At 32.1% G+C, this 16,652-nt stretch overlaps 2 protein-coding genes across 2 annotated transcripts; one reads left to right on the top strand and one right to left on the bottom strand.

Annotated features, from left to right (window-relative positions):
- The first annotated feature begins 1,556 nt into the window (after positions 1 to 1,556).
- Positions 1,557 to 5,680, top strand: LOC112698009 (arachin Ahy-3-like). Its single transcript, XM_025751437.2, has 4 exons — positions 1,557 to 1,716; positions 2,511 to 2,764; positions 3,538 to 3,969; positions 4,864 to 5,680. The coding sequence occupies exons 1-4, from the start codon at positions 1,572 to 1,574 to the stop codon at positions 5,254 to 5,256; spliced, it is 1,224 nt and encodes a 407-aa protein (XP_025607222.1). The 5' UTR covers positions 1,557 to 1,571; the 3' UTR covers positions 5,257 to 5,680.
- A 1,674-nt stretch (positions 5,681 to 7,354) lies between these two features.
- On the bottom strand, positions 7,355 to 10,158 carry LOC112695200 (arachin Ahy-3-like). The gene is made up of 4 exons (XM_025747455.2): positions 9,829 to 10,158; positions 8,793 to 9,088; positions 8,074 to 8,685; positions 7,355 to 7,989 (listed from the first exon to the last, which is right to left on the bottom strand). Exons 1-4 carry the CDS (start codon positions 10,115 to 10,117, stop codon positions 7,600 to 7,602), a joined length of 1,587 nt encoding a protein of 528 aa, XP_025603240.1. The 5' UTR covers positions 10,118 to 10,158; the 3' UTR covers positions 7,355 to 7,599.
- Positions 10,159 to 16,652: the final 6,494 nt, after the last annotated feature.

Here is a 16,652-nt window from a genome sequence, read left to right as displayed (position 1 = left end):
TAAATAAAAAAAATTAATATTTAATCCGTAAAAAAAATAATGATATATTATTAGATGTAATCTCACACTATTAAAAATACTAATAATAATTAATTGATAGTTACAAATCACAAAATTTATTAGTTTTTAATATTTTTTATAAAAGAATATTAATAAAAAATATCAAAATTTATTATTTTTAATTTTATTTAATATATATTATAATAAATAAATATTAAATAAATTAAATTTAAGTTGTTTTGATGGATTGTTTTTGTTTTTCTAATGTTGTTACTCACTTAAATAATTACATAGTTGAATTTGAGAAGCAATTATTGCTAAATCTATTTTTATACGGAAACTTCACCATTAAATACGTGATTTTTTTTATAAATTTTTTAGTTTGTTCCAAAAATTAAAGACTTAATTACGGAAAATAAAAATTAGAATCAGAATTTAATTTAAGAATTATTTTTTAAGATGTTGGAGACAAGATTTTGTCATTTAAAATTCATTAGAATAGAGACAAATTACAATGGAATTTAAACAAATTCAAGTACTATAATTCAGTTTCAAATTACAGAATTGACTATTTATTTTACTATCTGTCTTTAAAACTTTGTCCTAATTATATGCAGCAGAAAATGTCGTGAATTGATTTATAAAAGTTGAATTTGCCTCACAAAATTAAGCTATTTATCTGAAAAGTTCTTCATGGCCGACTTCTGGTGCTGGCATCCCATCTATATTACCAATATGCTTTTGCTGTCATGAAGCAACAGAAACAATTACTTATTGTTTGATCGATTATTGCTCTAAAATTAAAGAAGTATATATGGTCTCATATAGTTATCTTTGTGACTGTCTTCCCCCTCATAATCCTAACAATTTTTGGACATAGTGGACCACATTAACAGAGATGTTTAACCCGTTGAAGAATGTTGACCGTAATCCTCAATTGTTGGAACTGTTAGAAAGTTCGTAACCAGTTAATTTTTGAAAGTTCTACTTCAATGTTAGCAAGTTCTATCAAGTTGTTCCATGAAATCCAAATAACTCCCAGTTTAGATCGTCATCTCCACGAAGCAAATTCTTAATTTTATTCCATTTGACGTATTATTCTTTCTTTTCTAAGATTTTTCTTCATTTTTTAACCATGCACTATTGGATAAACACCTTAAATGTACTATTTTAAAAAATTTCCACATTTTTTTATTCTCTCCTATTTTTAGACATTTTTTTATAATTAACGAAATATAATTTACTATCTTTTATTTTTTTTTTAAGTTTTCTTTTACATATGTGTAGCCGTATAGGACCACAAACGAATTCTCAAGGCTTGATTATGGAACTTTATGCCGCTAAATTGAATCATTTTCTTCTTTTATATTCTTTCCTATCCTTTGCCCAATTTTGTAAATTTCCTTGAGTTTTAAATGTGCTAAAATTTGAGATGATTAAAAGTTTAGTGCCCACCAAAATAATTAATTTAAAACTCTAAAAAATTGTAATTCTAAAGAAATTTGGAATGAGTATTAATACTATAGAATCAAATAAAAGTATATTTGACTTTAAAATTTTATGTTTTTGCTATGATAAAGTACATTGAGACTTGGAACCCCAACAACCAGGAGTTCCAGTGCGCCGGCGTCGCCCTCTCTCGCTTCGTCCTCCGCCGCAACGCCCTTCGAAGGCCTTTCTACTCCAATGCTCCCCAGGAGATCTTCATCTACCAAGGTCCTTACTCTGTCATTTAAATTTAAACTATTTTCTTAAAAGTAATAACAAAAAAAAGTTATAGGTTCACTTTAAAATTACACGTAAACAATGACTATCTTTAACAACATGAATAACCACCAACTAAATAAAAATATATTATACTCTAATTTAATATTACTAATTTAAATTTACTATTTTAATCATATTAATTCACATTGTCCACACATTGTTAAAAAAATGTTATTGATTATCTATACTTTTCCAATAACTTTTTAGTCTAATCTATATTAAACTCTAGAGTTTAAACTTGATATCTTAGATTATAAAAGGTTTAGAGAATCAAGCAAGGCCTAGTCAATTAGAGCTAATTAATTAAAAAAATAGATTTATTATAAAATAATAATAATAATAATAATAATAATAATAATAATAATAATAATAATTTTTTATTATCTAATTTTTTGAATTTTAAAATTAAAAATAAAAAAAATTGATTAAGTTGGCTTATATTCTAGTTGGTTTCTATACTTTTTTATGTAGAATTTAAAAAATATACATTTTATTTGTAACAAATAAATGATTTGTTGGATTAGGATAATATATAAAGAAAATATTTAGAAGATAATAAAAATCAGCTAAAATAGCTCAATTTTTTTATTCTGCACTTGTTAATTATTGTTAAAGTAAATAAGTAATTCTAGATGTATATATAACAGATGTTACATTATGAATAAAATAATTTGAGGTTATTTTTTTCTAGTATTATTCAATGCATATCTGTAAATTTTGTGTTGGTGTATTATGAAAAACAGGGAGTGGTTATTTTGGGTTGATATTCCCTGGTTGTCCTGGCACATTTGAAGAGCCAATTCAGGGATCTGAACAATTCCAAAGCCAAAGGCCACTGGACACTCACCAAAAGGTTCACAGCTTCAGAGAGGGTGATCTCATCGCTGTTCCCCACGGCGTTGCTTTCTGGATCTACAACGACCAAGACAGTGATGTTGTTGCCATTTCTGTTTTACACACCAACAGCCTCCACAACCAACTTGACCAATTCCCCAGGGTATGTATTCAGATAAACAAATGGTATCACATTTTTTTAGTGCTTGTTTGCACGTTATTATTTTGATGAAAAAAAAAAATTATTTTTTAGCGTATTTGGTAAATTTCTAATAGTAAAAGTAAAAGTACTAGAAAAATTAGAAAAACATCTTTTTTGAGAAGTTATAATTTACATCTTTTTAAAAAAAATATTTTTTTAAAAAAAAAAGATATTTTTCATGTAATAAATAAATAAAAAATACTTTTATATTGTTATATCCAAACATAATTATAAATAAAAAAATCTTTTTGCACGAGATACCAAATATAAAATTACTTTTACTTTTTTCATAAAATCTTTTAAAAAAAGATAACTAAAAACAATCTTTTCTTATAAACTCACAAAACAAGCCCTTAATATGTTTTACATCAATGGTATTTAAAAAGACAAAGATGCATTAACCATTTTACGAAGTATGTGTCCAGATAACCCAAAATTCCGATAATTTGCTCTTGGTCTTCCGGTCAAAAAACAACGTCGATGAAGACGTGTAGGTGCACTATTACGCGGTAGTGATTCTAACTTTCCATGAATTTCCCATTTTTGACTTAACCACGTAACTTTGCTTATTTCTTTTAAACTTATGACCACAAGTATACAGCGTTCAAGTTTGCTTTAATCACGTTCTGCAAATGTTGTGAATCCTGTTATCACTCTTTTTCTGTGATAAATCATACAATGATAATATTTATAAATAGATATACTAATTCACAACAACTAACAATAAATAACAGAGGTTCAATTTAGCTGGAAAGCAAGAGCAAGAATTCCTAAGATACCAGCAAGAACAAGAAAACGAAGGCGGCAACGTCTTTAGCGGCTTCTCAACAGAATTCCTCTTACATGGCTTCCAAGTGAACGAGGACATAGTGAAGAACCTAAGAGGAGAAAACGAAAGCGAGGAGCAAGGAGCCATTGTGACAGTAAAGAGAGGCCTTAGCATCTTAGTTCCAGCAGAGAGGAGGCAGAGCTACCAACAACCTGGAAACTTCAACAACGGCATTGAAGAAACCATTTGCACTGCAAGTGTTAAGATGAACATTGGCAAATCCACATCTGCTGATATCTACAACCCTCAAGCTGGTAGCGTCAGAACTGTAAACGAACTCGACCTCCCAATCCTCAATCGACTCGGACTCAGCGCCGAGTATGGATCCATTCATCGGGTACGTACTATGTACTGCTCTCTTTCTTCTAACTTCTGCATTTTAGACAGAGACAAAAATGTTATTTATACGTTAAAATTAATTATTATATATTTTATATTTTAATATATATTTTATATTAATGACTAATTTTAATAATTAATTTTTGATATATATCTATTATGATTGAAATATATAAGAAGAGATCTATTTTCATTTTTGAAGATTAGAGTATAGAAAAACTACAAATATTTATTCAATATATAGTTTACAAAAAACAAAGTTAATTTGATCCTCAAAATAATTATGTTAGTTGTATACTAAAATCAACAATTAAAATAAATTATTATGTTAGAATACACATTCAAATACAAAATAAAAAAAATAAATTATATATAATTTATAGGATTATGTTAAGTGCATACTAAAATCAGCCACCAGTAGTATAAAATATATATTGAAATATAAATACACATTAAAAATAAATTAAATTACACATATATCTATATACAAATAATACATTGGTGAATAATTTTTATAGCTGATTTTAATATTTATATATAAATATACAATTAATTTTAGTGTACAACAAATATTTTTGTAATTTAATTAAATAATATTATTTAAATTTTAAAGGCTGGTCAAAAACTGAATTTTGTTATACAATTAGTATTTTCCATCCCTTAAATTGAGTTATGAATTATATAATCGTGAGTGAGATGAATCCTTTTGTAACAGAGTCATCATTTAACAACTACCAATTGATTCAATTTATTGTTATATTTTGCACATGTATTTTTTTTAGACCATTTTGATTATTAACCATACAAATATTTGTTTATCATATGCATTTTTAATTATATAAACATTCATAAGATTAAAATGGTGTAAAATTGGAATGTGTGGTGAACGCAGGATGCAATGTTTGTTCCTCACTACAACATGAACGCAAACAGCATAATATATGCATTGCAGGGAGGAGCTCATGTCCAAGTGGTGGACTGCAATGGCAATAGAGTGTTCGACGAGGAGCTTCAAGAGGGTCAATCGCTGGTGGTGCCACAGAACTTCGCCGTGGCTGCAAAGTCACAGAGCGAGCACTTCTTGTACGTCGCATTCAAGACAAACTCAAGGGCCAGCATATCCAACCTTGCCGGCAAAAATTCCTACATGTGGAACTTGCCGGAAGATGTGGTTGCAAATTCATATGGCCTACAATATGAGCAAGCAAGGCAACTCAAGAACAATAACCCCTTCACGTTCTTGGTTCCACCTCAAGACTCTCAGATGATCAGGACTGTGGCTTAGGGTTGCACTTCATGCATGCATCACATGCATGTATGTATGTATGTATGTATGTGTGTGTTATATGTCCACCCACTTTTTGCCACAACTGAATAAATAACGTAGTTTTGTAATAATGAATAAGATATGAGAGAATATATATATATATATATATATATACACACAAAGGGGCTTGGATGGCCTTTTTGTTGGTGAAAACTCATATGTAGTCGACTTCACGTGAAGTTGATAGCTGGGAGCCGTTAACAAAAAATGTAGTCAAATCAGTCATCAACTTCACATGAAGTCAACTACACATGAGTTTCCATCCTTTTTGTTTAACATGTGAAATTGAGATGTAACATAAAATGAGTAGTGCACCTTTTTTAATCCTGAGTTAACCTTGTGCAGCAAGTGCTTGAATAATAGAGAAGTTTTGGTGCAGTAATTTAAGATTCTCTTTCCAAATTTCAGTGTTGAATTTCTTTTACAGATAATTGTGTATATATATGTGGAAAATCATATTCTGGGAAATTTGTGAATAGGAATTGGAGAAATAGATTGAAAAGAAGAGAAGAGAAGAGTTGAGAGTTTTTCTTATTAAATAACAGAGTGGTGAAATCTTACTAGTGAATAGTGTGGTTGAACTTTACATACTACCCTCTTAATTTATCTCAATCACCTGCTTAAATAACAAACTGCAACTAACTATCGCTCACTTCATGACATCTAACAACTTTCTCTAACCAACTCTCGGCTAACTTAATTGACTTTTGGTTTAAGTTAGCTATACTAAGTTGACGACTTATTAATCAACTAAATTACAAAGCCTGTTAATATTACACAGCTAGAATCCAAGTTTAGCCGCAACATATATACTAGAAGAATAAACACATAATCATTGGTCTCTAAAAGATTTTAAATTGAACACTTTAATAATAAATTTTTATCGATTTAGAAATCCTGTAAAATTTATTTTATGAAACGGATTTGTCTTTTTATTATTTTAAAAAGAATTAATTTATGTTATAAGAATATTTTTTAGGAGTTAATTTTTATCAAACGAGTAATATTAAGAAATGAACACTATAGTAATCAATTTCATCTAATATTATAATAGATTATCAAATATATCCAGGAATTTGATGGAAGACGAATGGGCGATGGGATTCAGGAGACTATTTGCACTGCAATTGTTAAGAAGAACCTTCGAGGATTGACAACCGAATTCAGCTACAACCCTCAAGCTGGTATCCTTAGAAATGTGAACGATCTCAGACGAGGAGCTTCAAGAGGGTCACGTGCTGGTGCGAGAATTTCGAATACGTGGCATTCAAGACATACACTTCTTGCCACAATTGAATAATTTAGTTTCCTAATAATTAATAGGGAATAATAATACAAAACGGCTTTCCTTTTAAAATAAAAAGGAAAAAGGTTTGGTGCCGTTTTGTTTACAATTTAGATGGAATGTGCAACGAGCAACAATACACATTTCTTTCTACCTGGGTTTTTAACCAACAACATTGCACAACGTGAATAATAGGATTAAAAGAATAAATTTAATCTTAAATTTAATTAATAGTATTAAATTAGAGTATAGCATTTTTTAGTTAAAATGGATTAATTTCAAAGCTTATTATTTATGTTGTTCAAATAAATTATTGGTTACCTAACATTATCCTTTTATGCACCGTTTCATTATTTCAAATTAGTTGTAGGGTTATGAAAAATTGAATTTATTTTGTCTATTTTGCCAAAAAAAAATCAAAAGTTTTAAAAATAAGAATATTTAAAATTTAATTAAAAGAATCTTTCAAAATTTTCATAAAAATTTATTTTAGGCAATGCGAGAGAATTGGTCTCTACACCAAAAACTTGGCATCTAAAATGTAAAAATTGGATTTATGTAGTTAAGTCATCAATGATCATAAGCAAGGGTATATGTACCATATATGCATGCATTTTAAAACTGAATTGTCACGATTTTATAGTGCTTGACTAGAAATCCTAGCAAATGGACTTTCGGAGTTAAATCAAACAAAATGTGGCATATTGTGTTGTTGATATTCTTTTCAAGTTTGTTTTATCAAAAAAAGGAAAAAAGAAAGACGAATCTGGCTGCGTTAAATCATCCGTTCTTTTATTCATGTTTTTCCCGCAAAAGGTTTTCTCCAGATCGATGCACATACATTACATTCCGATCTTATAGCTTAAACAAAAAGGCATGAATGCCCTTTTGTATTCTTATTGACACTACAAAATTAAAACTACATTATTCTCGGTCGTTATTAATATGTATTATTCAGTAGTTGTGGCAAAAAGTATGTATGTAGTGGATAACACACATACATGTCACGCTTGTTTTCAAGCCACAGCCCTGAGAGACTGTTGAGACGGTGGAACGAAGAACTTGAAGGGGTTGTTGTTCTTAAGCTGCCTTGCCTGCTCCCTTGGGAGGCCATATGAATTTGCAACCACCTCCTCCGGCAAGTTATCTATGATGGAGTTTTCACCGGCGAGGTTGGCTATGCTGGGCCTTGAGTCTGTCTTGAATGCCACGTATTCAAAGTTGTCGCTCTGGGACTTTCCAGCGACGGCGAAGTTCTGTGGCACCACAAGCACGTGACCCTCTTGAAGCTCCTCGTCGTACACTCTGTTGCCGTTGCTGTCCACGACTTGCACGTGAGCCCGTCCCCTCAATGCATATATGATGCTGTGTGCGTTGGTGTTGTAGTGAGGGACAAACAATGCATTCTGCAATCACATTTCAATATGTAAATAAATGTCTAGTATATATTGGTAAAAAAAGAGATCGATAGAAAAAGAGAAAGTACAAACCCTGTAGAGATTTCCATATTCAGCACTAAGTCCAAGCCACCTAAGGATTAGAAGGTTGAGATCGTTGGCAGTTTTGAGTGAACCAGCTTGAGGATTGTAGATGTCAGGGGATCTGTTTCTACCAATGTTCTTTTTAACACTTGCTGTGCAGATCGTCTCTTCAATACCATTCCCCCTGCCTCTGCTTCCCCTGCCACGCCTTCTATCCTCTTCATCGTATTCATATTCATCTTCATCGTATTCCTCTTCTTCGTCGGCACCTCTCTTTCTATCTGGGCTCAAGATTCTGAGGCCTCCCTTCACTGTCACAATGGCTCCCTCTTCCTCACTCTCGTTCTCGCCTCTTAGATTTTGCACTATCTGTCTGTCGTCAACCTGGAAGGCTTGTGCCAGGAACTCCGGCGTGAAGCCGCTGAAGATGTTTCCACCTTCATTTTCTTCTTCTTGTCCTGCTCGTTCTCTGCGGCTGTGCTGTCCTCGAGGGCTAAATTCACGCTCTTCTTGTCTAGGCTGACTTTGCGGGCTGTATGGGCTATATGGTAAGCTTCTTCGTCTGCTTTGTTGCTGGTATCTTAAGAACTCTTGCTCGTGGTTTCCAGCCAAATTGAATCTCTGTTATGTATTATTAAATGTTGCATGCTTTAGTGATGACAAGTTCTAAGAAATGACTCAATATTCATGATATATATGCAGATGCCAAAAATAAGGAATATATATACCCTGGGGAACTGATCAAGCTGGTTGTCGTTGTTGTTGGTGTCAGTAAGAGAAACAGCAACAACATCAGTGTCATGGTCGTTGTACATCCAGAGAGCAACACCGGTGGGAACTGCAATGAGATCACCCTCATCGAAACGGCGCACTTTCTGGTGACTATCCTGTTGTTGCTGTTGGCTTTGGTCTTCTCCTTCAAAACGTCTTGGTGCTCTTTGCGACTGATGCCGGCGACCTTGTTGTGCAGGCTCTTCATATGTGCTAGGACAACCAGGGAATATCAACCCAAAGTATCCCCTTCCTGTATGTCATCATTCAAAATGAAATTTAACCAGGAAAAATATAGGTAGAAAATAAAAATATTTCACAATGTGAATAATAGATATATTTGATGTTCATTTCACTACGTGTATAAATGATTATTTTAATATTAAAATTTAAATAGTTAATTTGAAAATAATGTGTGTTTTTATTTGATTAATAGTTGTTCAAGATGGTCATTGCTTACCTAGCACTTCCCATTTAACAAAGATCATGGGAAAAAAAGAGGAGTATTAAAAAGTCAATAAATTTTATAATTTATAATTATTAATTAACTATTATTAATATTTTTAATGGTATAAAATTTCATAAAATGATATGAAATTACTCATTCTTTTTTTTTAGTTAAATACTGATCAAATTTTAATAAAAGAGTGGGTCTCTAATAAACTTTTTTTTTTAAATTTATCTACCAAAATCCTTTCATATATTAAATTCAGATACATTAATTTTTTATATATATTTTATATTTTACATGTATAAACTAAATCTACCATATTAACTATTATATTTATATAAAAATAAATGTATTATTTAACACATTTTCAATATATATTTTATGTTTTACATGTCTAAAAATACATGACTTAACATAGTTGCTTTTTTCATGTCAAACGAAAATTCTTATAATATCTTAGTAACTTGAATGAGTGTACAAAATTATTTTTTCGGTCAAATAAAGAATAATTGACAATAATAATATGAGAAAGGAGTAATAACCTTGCTGGATGAAGATCTCCTGGGGAGCATTGGAGTAGAAAGGCCTCCGAAGGGCGTTGCGGCGGAGGACTAAGCGCGAGAGGGCGACGCCGGCGCATTCGAACTCCTGGTTGTTTGGGTTCCAAGTCTCAATGTAACCGCCCTCCGATTCAAGGCGGTTGTCAGGCCTCTGCGCATTGAGGCGCTGGAACTGGCACGCATTCTCCTCCGGCTGCTGCCTGAAGGAGATGCTGCTAGCTCCCAGAACTAGAAAGCAAAAGCAAACAGAAAGCGCCAGAAGCTTCGCCATGGCTGCTATTATTGTTATTGCTGCGGTTGTGATGAAGAGAAGAATGAGAAGCAAGTAATTTATAGGGACGAGAGGAGGTGAAGGAAGGGACACGTAGTAGAGTATTTGTGACACTCTTCAGCATGCATGGCTATGGCACCCTTTCTGCGTTACACCTCACAAAGCATCTCTATAAGATCATCATAAGCATGCATCTCAGGATTTCTGCACAAAGGGGACCACGCATGCACGGCTTCAGTTATTTTCTTTTCTTGCTGATGCCTAATTTTCCGCTTAGATGCATTGTTTAATGCAATGGAATACTCTGTTTTTCTGCAGCACCTGATGGGGCGCGTTACTAATAGTTTGAGTAGAAAGAATCGAATGCAAATTGAATTTAGGAACACCACACAACGATATGGGTTTAGGCTTGCCCATTGCCACAATTGAATCATTAGAGTACTAGAATAATTGAGTAATTTTTTTTTTTTTTGGTGACTAAATAATTGAGTAATTTAAATAAGAATAATGTTAGATAATTATTTTTTTAATTAATATTAATTAATTTTTTAAAATTTTTTTATTTATTTTAGATTTTATAAATTTTTAATCTCATATCTTAAGTTATAAATATTAAATCTTAAAATTAATTAATGCTAGTTAATCAAAAAGCTAATTATTTATACTTTTTCTCAGTAGAACCACATAATTATTGTGCCTATCTATTTAGCTACCAATTCCACTATTATTAATTAGGTCTAGTGTTAAATAATGCTTCTGATTTTTCATTTATCTATTTTCTCTTATTTTCTCTTATTTTATCATGTTTACTTGAATAAATAAACTATACACAAAACATGAGATATTTGGTATAAAAAAATAAAAAATATTAAGTATACATTAAAATTAGTTATTAAAATTAATTATTATATATATTATTTAATTTATTTTTAATATATATTTATGTTAATAATTTATTTTCATGCACACCTAATATGATTAAAAAAAATTATCCTAAATTTAGTTAAAAGTGTTTATTATTGTAAATTTACAAATCTTGTTAGTTGATACAACTATTGAAAGATTAAATTTTGACTAAAACAGTAAACTTGAAATTTTGTTTGAATTAATGAAGTTTATTATTCTACTTTTAGTATTATTCATATCAAAAATATTATTTGTATATAAAAATCAGTCATCATATAATTTATATAAATATATATGTTGTTTAATTTATTTTTAATGTGTATTTTATATATATATATATATATATATATATATATATATATTACACTAATTACTACAAGAAAGTTTTAGAATAGCAACCAATTGTAATAACCGAAAAAATTGGTTACTAATAGCAACTGATTTAGCGATCAATATAGGATTTCAAGGAGCAGAAAAAATGTTGGTCGTTAAATTATAATTAGCGACCAATTTTAGTGACCAAAAAAATTGGTTACTAATAGTGACAAATTTAGCAACCGATAAGATTTTTATACGAGTCACATAAAGTTGGTCAAAAAAATCGGTCGCTGTTTTTTAACTTAGCGACCGAATTAGCAACCGAAATGAGGAAGTAACGCTTGTGATTGTTTGGCACAAAATCAGTCACTATTTTTTATTTTAGCAACCGATTTTGCAACGAATAGAGAAATAAGCTAAAAAAGATTGGTTGCTAACTCGGTCGCTAAGCTGGTGGTTGCTAAATCGGTTGCTAATGATTAAGATAGCGACTGCGATATAATAACATTATAACTAATCAGTCGCTAAATCGGTTGCTAATTTAAAATATTTACTGAATTACTCAACTCACTCTCACCAGTCACCATTCTCATCTTCTCAAACAGTTACAGAGCTACACTTCTCCTCCTCAAACAGTTGTCGTCTTTTCCAATCTCGATGCCGTCACCATCGTCTTCTGGAATCGCAGCCGTCATCGTCATCTTCTCCATCCTCGGCGCCGTCGCCGTTGTCTTCTGGACTCAACATCTCGCGGTGCTTTCTCTTGCTTCTACAGCGACAAAGGTAGGGTTCTCATCGAAGAGGAGCAGGCGAAAGAAAACGTCTACATCAAGGTATCTTTCCCTTTTCCTTTCTCCTTCTCCTTCTTCAAAGCCCTATTTCGATGATTTTTTTGGTGCAGAGAGAGAGAGAGAGAGAGAGAGAGAGAGAGAGAGAGAGAGAGAGAGAGAGAGAGAGAGAGAGAGAGAGAGAGAGAGAAGCTGAGAAGGAAAAGGCAGAGATGGATAAAAACGCTTCTGACAAAGTCTTTGATTTTTATTCTTGTCATCAGTGTTTTAGAGTTTCGATTTCACTATTCTAATGTCTAAACATCAACCCTGTGTTTTCACGATTAGATAAATTTCTTTTCACTTAATTCATAATTTAGGTTTTAAATCTATTCATTAAGACATTGGCTTCTGAAAAATGTTTTAGATCTTGGAATTAAATCAAGCATTGTATGGTTTGCATTCCAATTCGTGAATCTTCGGTCGAAAAGTTCAACGATTGTTGATATATTTAAACTAAGCTTATTGTAACACTCTGTTACCCTAAACCTTACCTCTAGCCGTAACGCGAAGGATAACAAGGCGTCACGATAGTTCTAAGGCTCATACATTAATAAATATAGGAAGAAATAATAATACTAGGAGCCTGATGAAGGAATAAAGTTCAAAATCGCATAAAGCGGATTTACAAAATGTGAAGCATTTACACACGATAACCAGAAGCGTAAGATACAAGATACAACATGAGACTTACTAATAATAGTCAAGATAGATATATATAAGTAAGATGAAGAAGGAATTCCAGTCGTAGCTCGCGGAATTTAGGCCGACTAGTTACATACAGAATGTATAGAGTTTTCAAATTAAAATAGCTTATACAACTTATCTCTCAAAGTAAGCCTCTAAGACAATAGAGTATAATAACCAAAAGTGAGAGAACTACAACATATGAACCAAAATACAAAGATAACAAAAGATCCTCCGCTTTGTCACCATCCGCAAACTCACCGAGGTGGGTTGCGACTTGCATCTGAAAACAACAACATATGGTATGAGAATCGGAGGTTTTCAGTATGGTAACAATGCCCAATATATAATATAAGGTTCCGAGACGCCAAAGGCAAACCTAGAACTTCGCATCACAGATATTGAAGCTTAACAAAAATAAATAACATAAACCAAGTACCACAAACAGGGTTATCTAAACTTAGGGGGATTTCTAACTAATACTAATCGCACTGCTATATCTCACAGCTTTCACCAACCTAACCTCCGTGCAATCCCATCACCACCACCTACCTAACTTCCTCAGCAGCAGACAAAATAGATAATGCAAGCAAGTAAAACACAAGTAATATACATGTATAGCAAGTAAAACAACTAGCAAGTAAGCATATTATACATTTAGGCAAAAGATGCAATTAGGCAAAGCAAAACAAAACACATAGAAGATGCACGTGATTAATGCTTGTCCTATTGGCTCGTGATATCACTTGTTGGTCCATAAATGCCAACCCGACACATTCTTTCAGATGTTTCCTTTCTTCCACATTCGATGATATAGCGCCTGGCACGCTTTTGTTCCGAGAATATAGTGCCTAGCACACTTGCATCCTCATTCCGAGGATATAGTGTCTGGTACACTCTTGCGGCAGAGAAGGAAAACAACAACAACATCGATTTCATCATAAATCATTCTAGGGATATAGTACCCGGCAGACCATCATTACTCAACAAGATCACCATTCCTTTCCGAGTTCTCAACTCATCATAACCATCATTAGCTCACAATTTTATCAGATTATTATCAACTATCATCACCTTTTAAGTTCTCTGAGTCATCACTAATATAATACTCCACCAGCTCAACTACAACTACAGAAACCTAAGTCTCCGTCTTCTAATCTCATACAGAAATTCACCTATTCAAGTAGTCTCTAACTCATCTTTAGTAGTATTAGGACCTAAGCACTAGATAGTATTCTTAAACGGAACTTAAAGAATGTTTGGAAAGCTCGATAACCTTTGAAAAGGAAAATAATTTTTCAGCAAAACAGAGGTCTCGCGTACGCAAGCCCCTGTCTCGCATACGCAACCACTTGCTCGTGTACGCGAGTGTCCCAACCCGAATGGGTTGCTCAGTTCGCGTATGCATGCAGTGCCCGCATATGCGAGATGCCCAATCCGGATGGAATAGCCGCGTCGCGTGCACTGTGTCACATACGCAACTCTCACTAGACTTAGAAAATTTTCAAATTTAAAGAATTTCAATTTTAGACACGAAAATTTAAACATTCATAACTTACTCTGCAAAAATCCATTTTCGTCAAACTTTATATCAATTTAAAACTCTTTGAATTATCTTTAATTTAAAATAAAACCTAATCAATTTTGAAAACCTAGACTCAAGTTATGATCCGCCAAAGTTTACCAAAAATAGATTTTTACCAAATTTTACAAGGTTCTCTATTTTTTCAAAACTCAAAACCAAACCAAAACATTTACAACCAGAATTCATTATCAAAATACTACCACACATTTACGATTATTCCTCAATCATATCCCAAATATTTTCACGCCTAATCACTCAATTCATTCTCAATCTCCATCTGAAATTTCTTAATATGTTACCAAATCTCATGGTCCTCGTCATTCAACAACACCACTGCTACACACTACAATTTCTCATCCACATCACTAATCATGACCACTAATCATATTCATCAACATTCATCAAAACTTACAACCACCATAATCAGCCAGAATAATCAATGCCCCTTCTCATCATCAACATTCAACACCAAACATCAACAATCACCATAATAATTCATCAAAATCATCATAAGCATAAACAACACTAATACTCATCATATTATTATCATAATGCATATATCACATATTACAACACTCTATATTATCCTCTTCATCGTCAAACATAAATTCATATATAATTAATCATACACCAACATCATTCAATCTTATCTTATGGTCAATTAGCCTAAGGTTCACGAAACATTATATACTACATAAAAGAAACCAAAACCATACGTTGGCTAATTTTCAATATGCACAAACACCCAAGGCTTGATTCCAACAAGATCAACAAGCCTCAAGCACCAACACCACTTCCAAAACTCACCAACTATCAAACTATACACATATAACATACCAAGAATCAATACTATGGGTAACCAAAATATCAAACCACAAGAATTTGAAGGACTTACCTTACCCAATGAGATTAGGGGCAAAATCCAACAATATTCCAAAGCTAGATCACTCCTAAACAACCAAAACGCAAAGAAACTAAAAAATCCAAAGCCATTTCGAATTTTGGGATAGGGCAGAAAACTGGAGCTAGAAAAAAGATTTCTTACCAACAAAACTTTATTAAAAATCACGGGCTCAGCAAGAATGACGTGTGGCCGCAAACGGCTCGTCAATCGAAACACCATAGCTCAAGTTATGTCTCAAAGAAGGAGATAATGAATAGTATCAATGGTGGACACTCTTCTCTCTCGATTTAACGATCCTCTATCCCTCTTGTGCTGAAAATGAGCTTTCTTGGCTCATTATGACTTTATATAAGTTGGGCTTGGACTTAATTTGGATCCGGTCCAACCGCGTAGCATTTTTGGTTCATTTGGCCCAACTTTGGGCCAAAACTTTTAGAATAAGTGTTTGATTTGCTATTTTAAAATCTCTTCTAAGGTTTTCTACTATTTTAATCTCTCTCACGCAGTACTAGACAGACTTAAGCTGGTTCTACTGGCTAATCTATCAGTACGCATTTTTTACGCAAAAATTTTTAAAAGAGAACTTTTTCCTACTCAGAAAAATTCACTGAATCCAAATCTCACAGTTACATTTATAAAAAATATTTTTATATTTTTGAACCTATTATAAGCAATTAAATTATTCTATTCTACTTAAGCGATTTTTCGTAAAAACTCCGATTCTTACACTTATCAATAAACAATAAGCCGGATTACAGTTACTATAGATTTGTTCACAAGGAGTTCAATTTGTTGCGTTATTACTATCAAATAACCTCCATTTATTCAATTTGTTCAAGCAGGTACTCTATTTCCTATTCCAAGTTACAATTCATTCTGTTAAGGCTTTTTTATCATATATATTTTGAAATCTTCTCCAACCACAGAAATCTGCTAATTAGATTTTTTCACTAGAATAACACATGAGCCTACAAAAATGACTTATGGTAATTTTTCTGGTTCTTTTTTCTTCTGCAAAAAAAAAATATTGAATATACTGAGTTATTATGAAGCTTAAATTTGCAATAGGGTTAACCACAAAAAATGCCTCCGAATGATTCAAACACTGAAAAAAATGTGCCCGAATTTTACTTTCGACAAAAATATTTTTAAATAATTTAAAAATGTGACAAAAATGTCCAACAGTAAATATATATTTTCAAAAAACACCTTAGAGATTGAATTTTGATGTAATTTTTTGCAATCATAATTTAAAAAATGAGATATTATTATACTTAAAATTTGGTAATTTTTTTCTAGGTATATATA

This window comes from Arachis hypogaea, chromosome 6, assembly GCF_003086295.3.
Source record: "Arachis hypogaea cultivar Tifrunner chromosome 6, arahy.Tifrunner.gnm2.J5K5, whole genome shotgun sequence".
Classification (NCBI taxonomy): Eukaryota; Viridiplantae; Streptophyta; class Magnoliopsida; order Fabales; family Fabaceae; genus Arachis; species Arachis hypogaea.
This window is presented reverse-complemented; position numbering and strand designations above follow the sequence as displayed.

Coding starts and splice junctions, on each gene's coding strand:
- LOC112695200 (XM_025747455.2), bottom strand. CDS start 10,117: ATGGCGAAGCTTCTGGCGCTTTCTGTTTGCTTTTGCTTTCTAGTTCTG. Junction 8,686..8,792: donor AGCTTGATCAGTTCCCCAGG/GTATATATATTC, acceptor AATACATAACAG/AGATTCAATTTGGCTGGAAA. Junction 7,990..8,073: donor AATATGGAAATCTCTACAGG/GTTTGTACTTTC, acceptor ATGTGATTGCAG/AATGCATTGTTTGTCCCTCA.
- LOC112698009 (XM_025751437.2), top strand. CDS start 1,572: ATGATAAAGTACATTGAGACTTGGAACCCCAACAACCAGGAGTTCCAG. Junction 1,717..2,510: donor GGAGATCTTCATCTACCAAG/GTCCTTACTCTG, acceptor TATGAAAAACAG/GGAGTGGTTATTTTGGGTTG. Junction 3,970..4,863: donor AGTATGGATCCATTCATCGG/GTACGTACTATG, acceptor TGGTGAACGCAG/GATGCAATGTTTGTTCCTCA.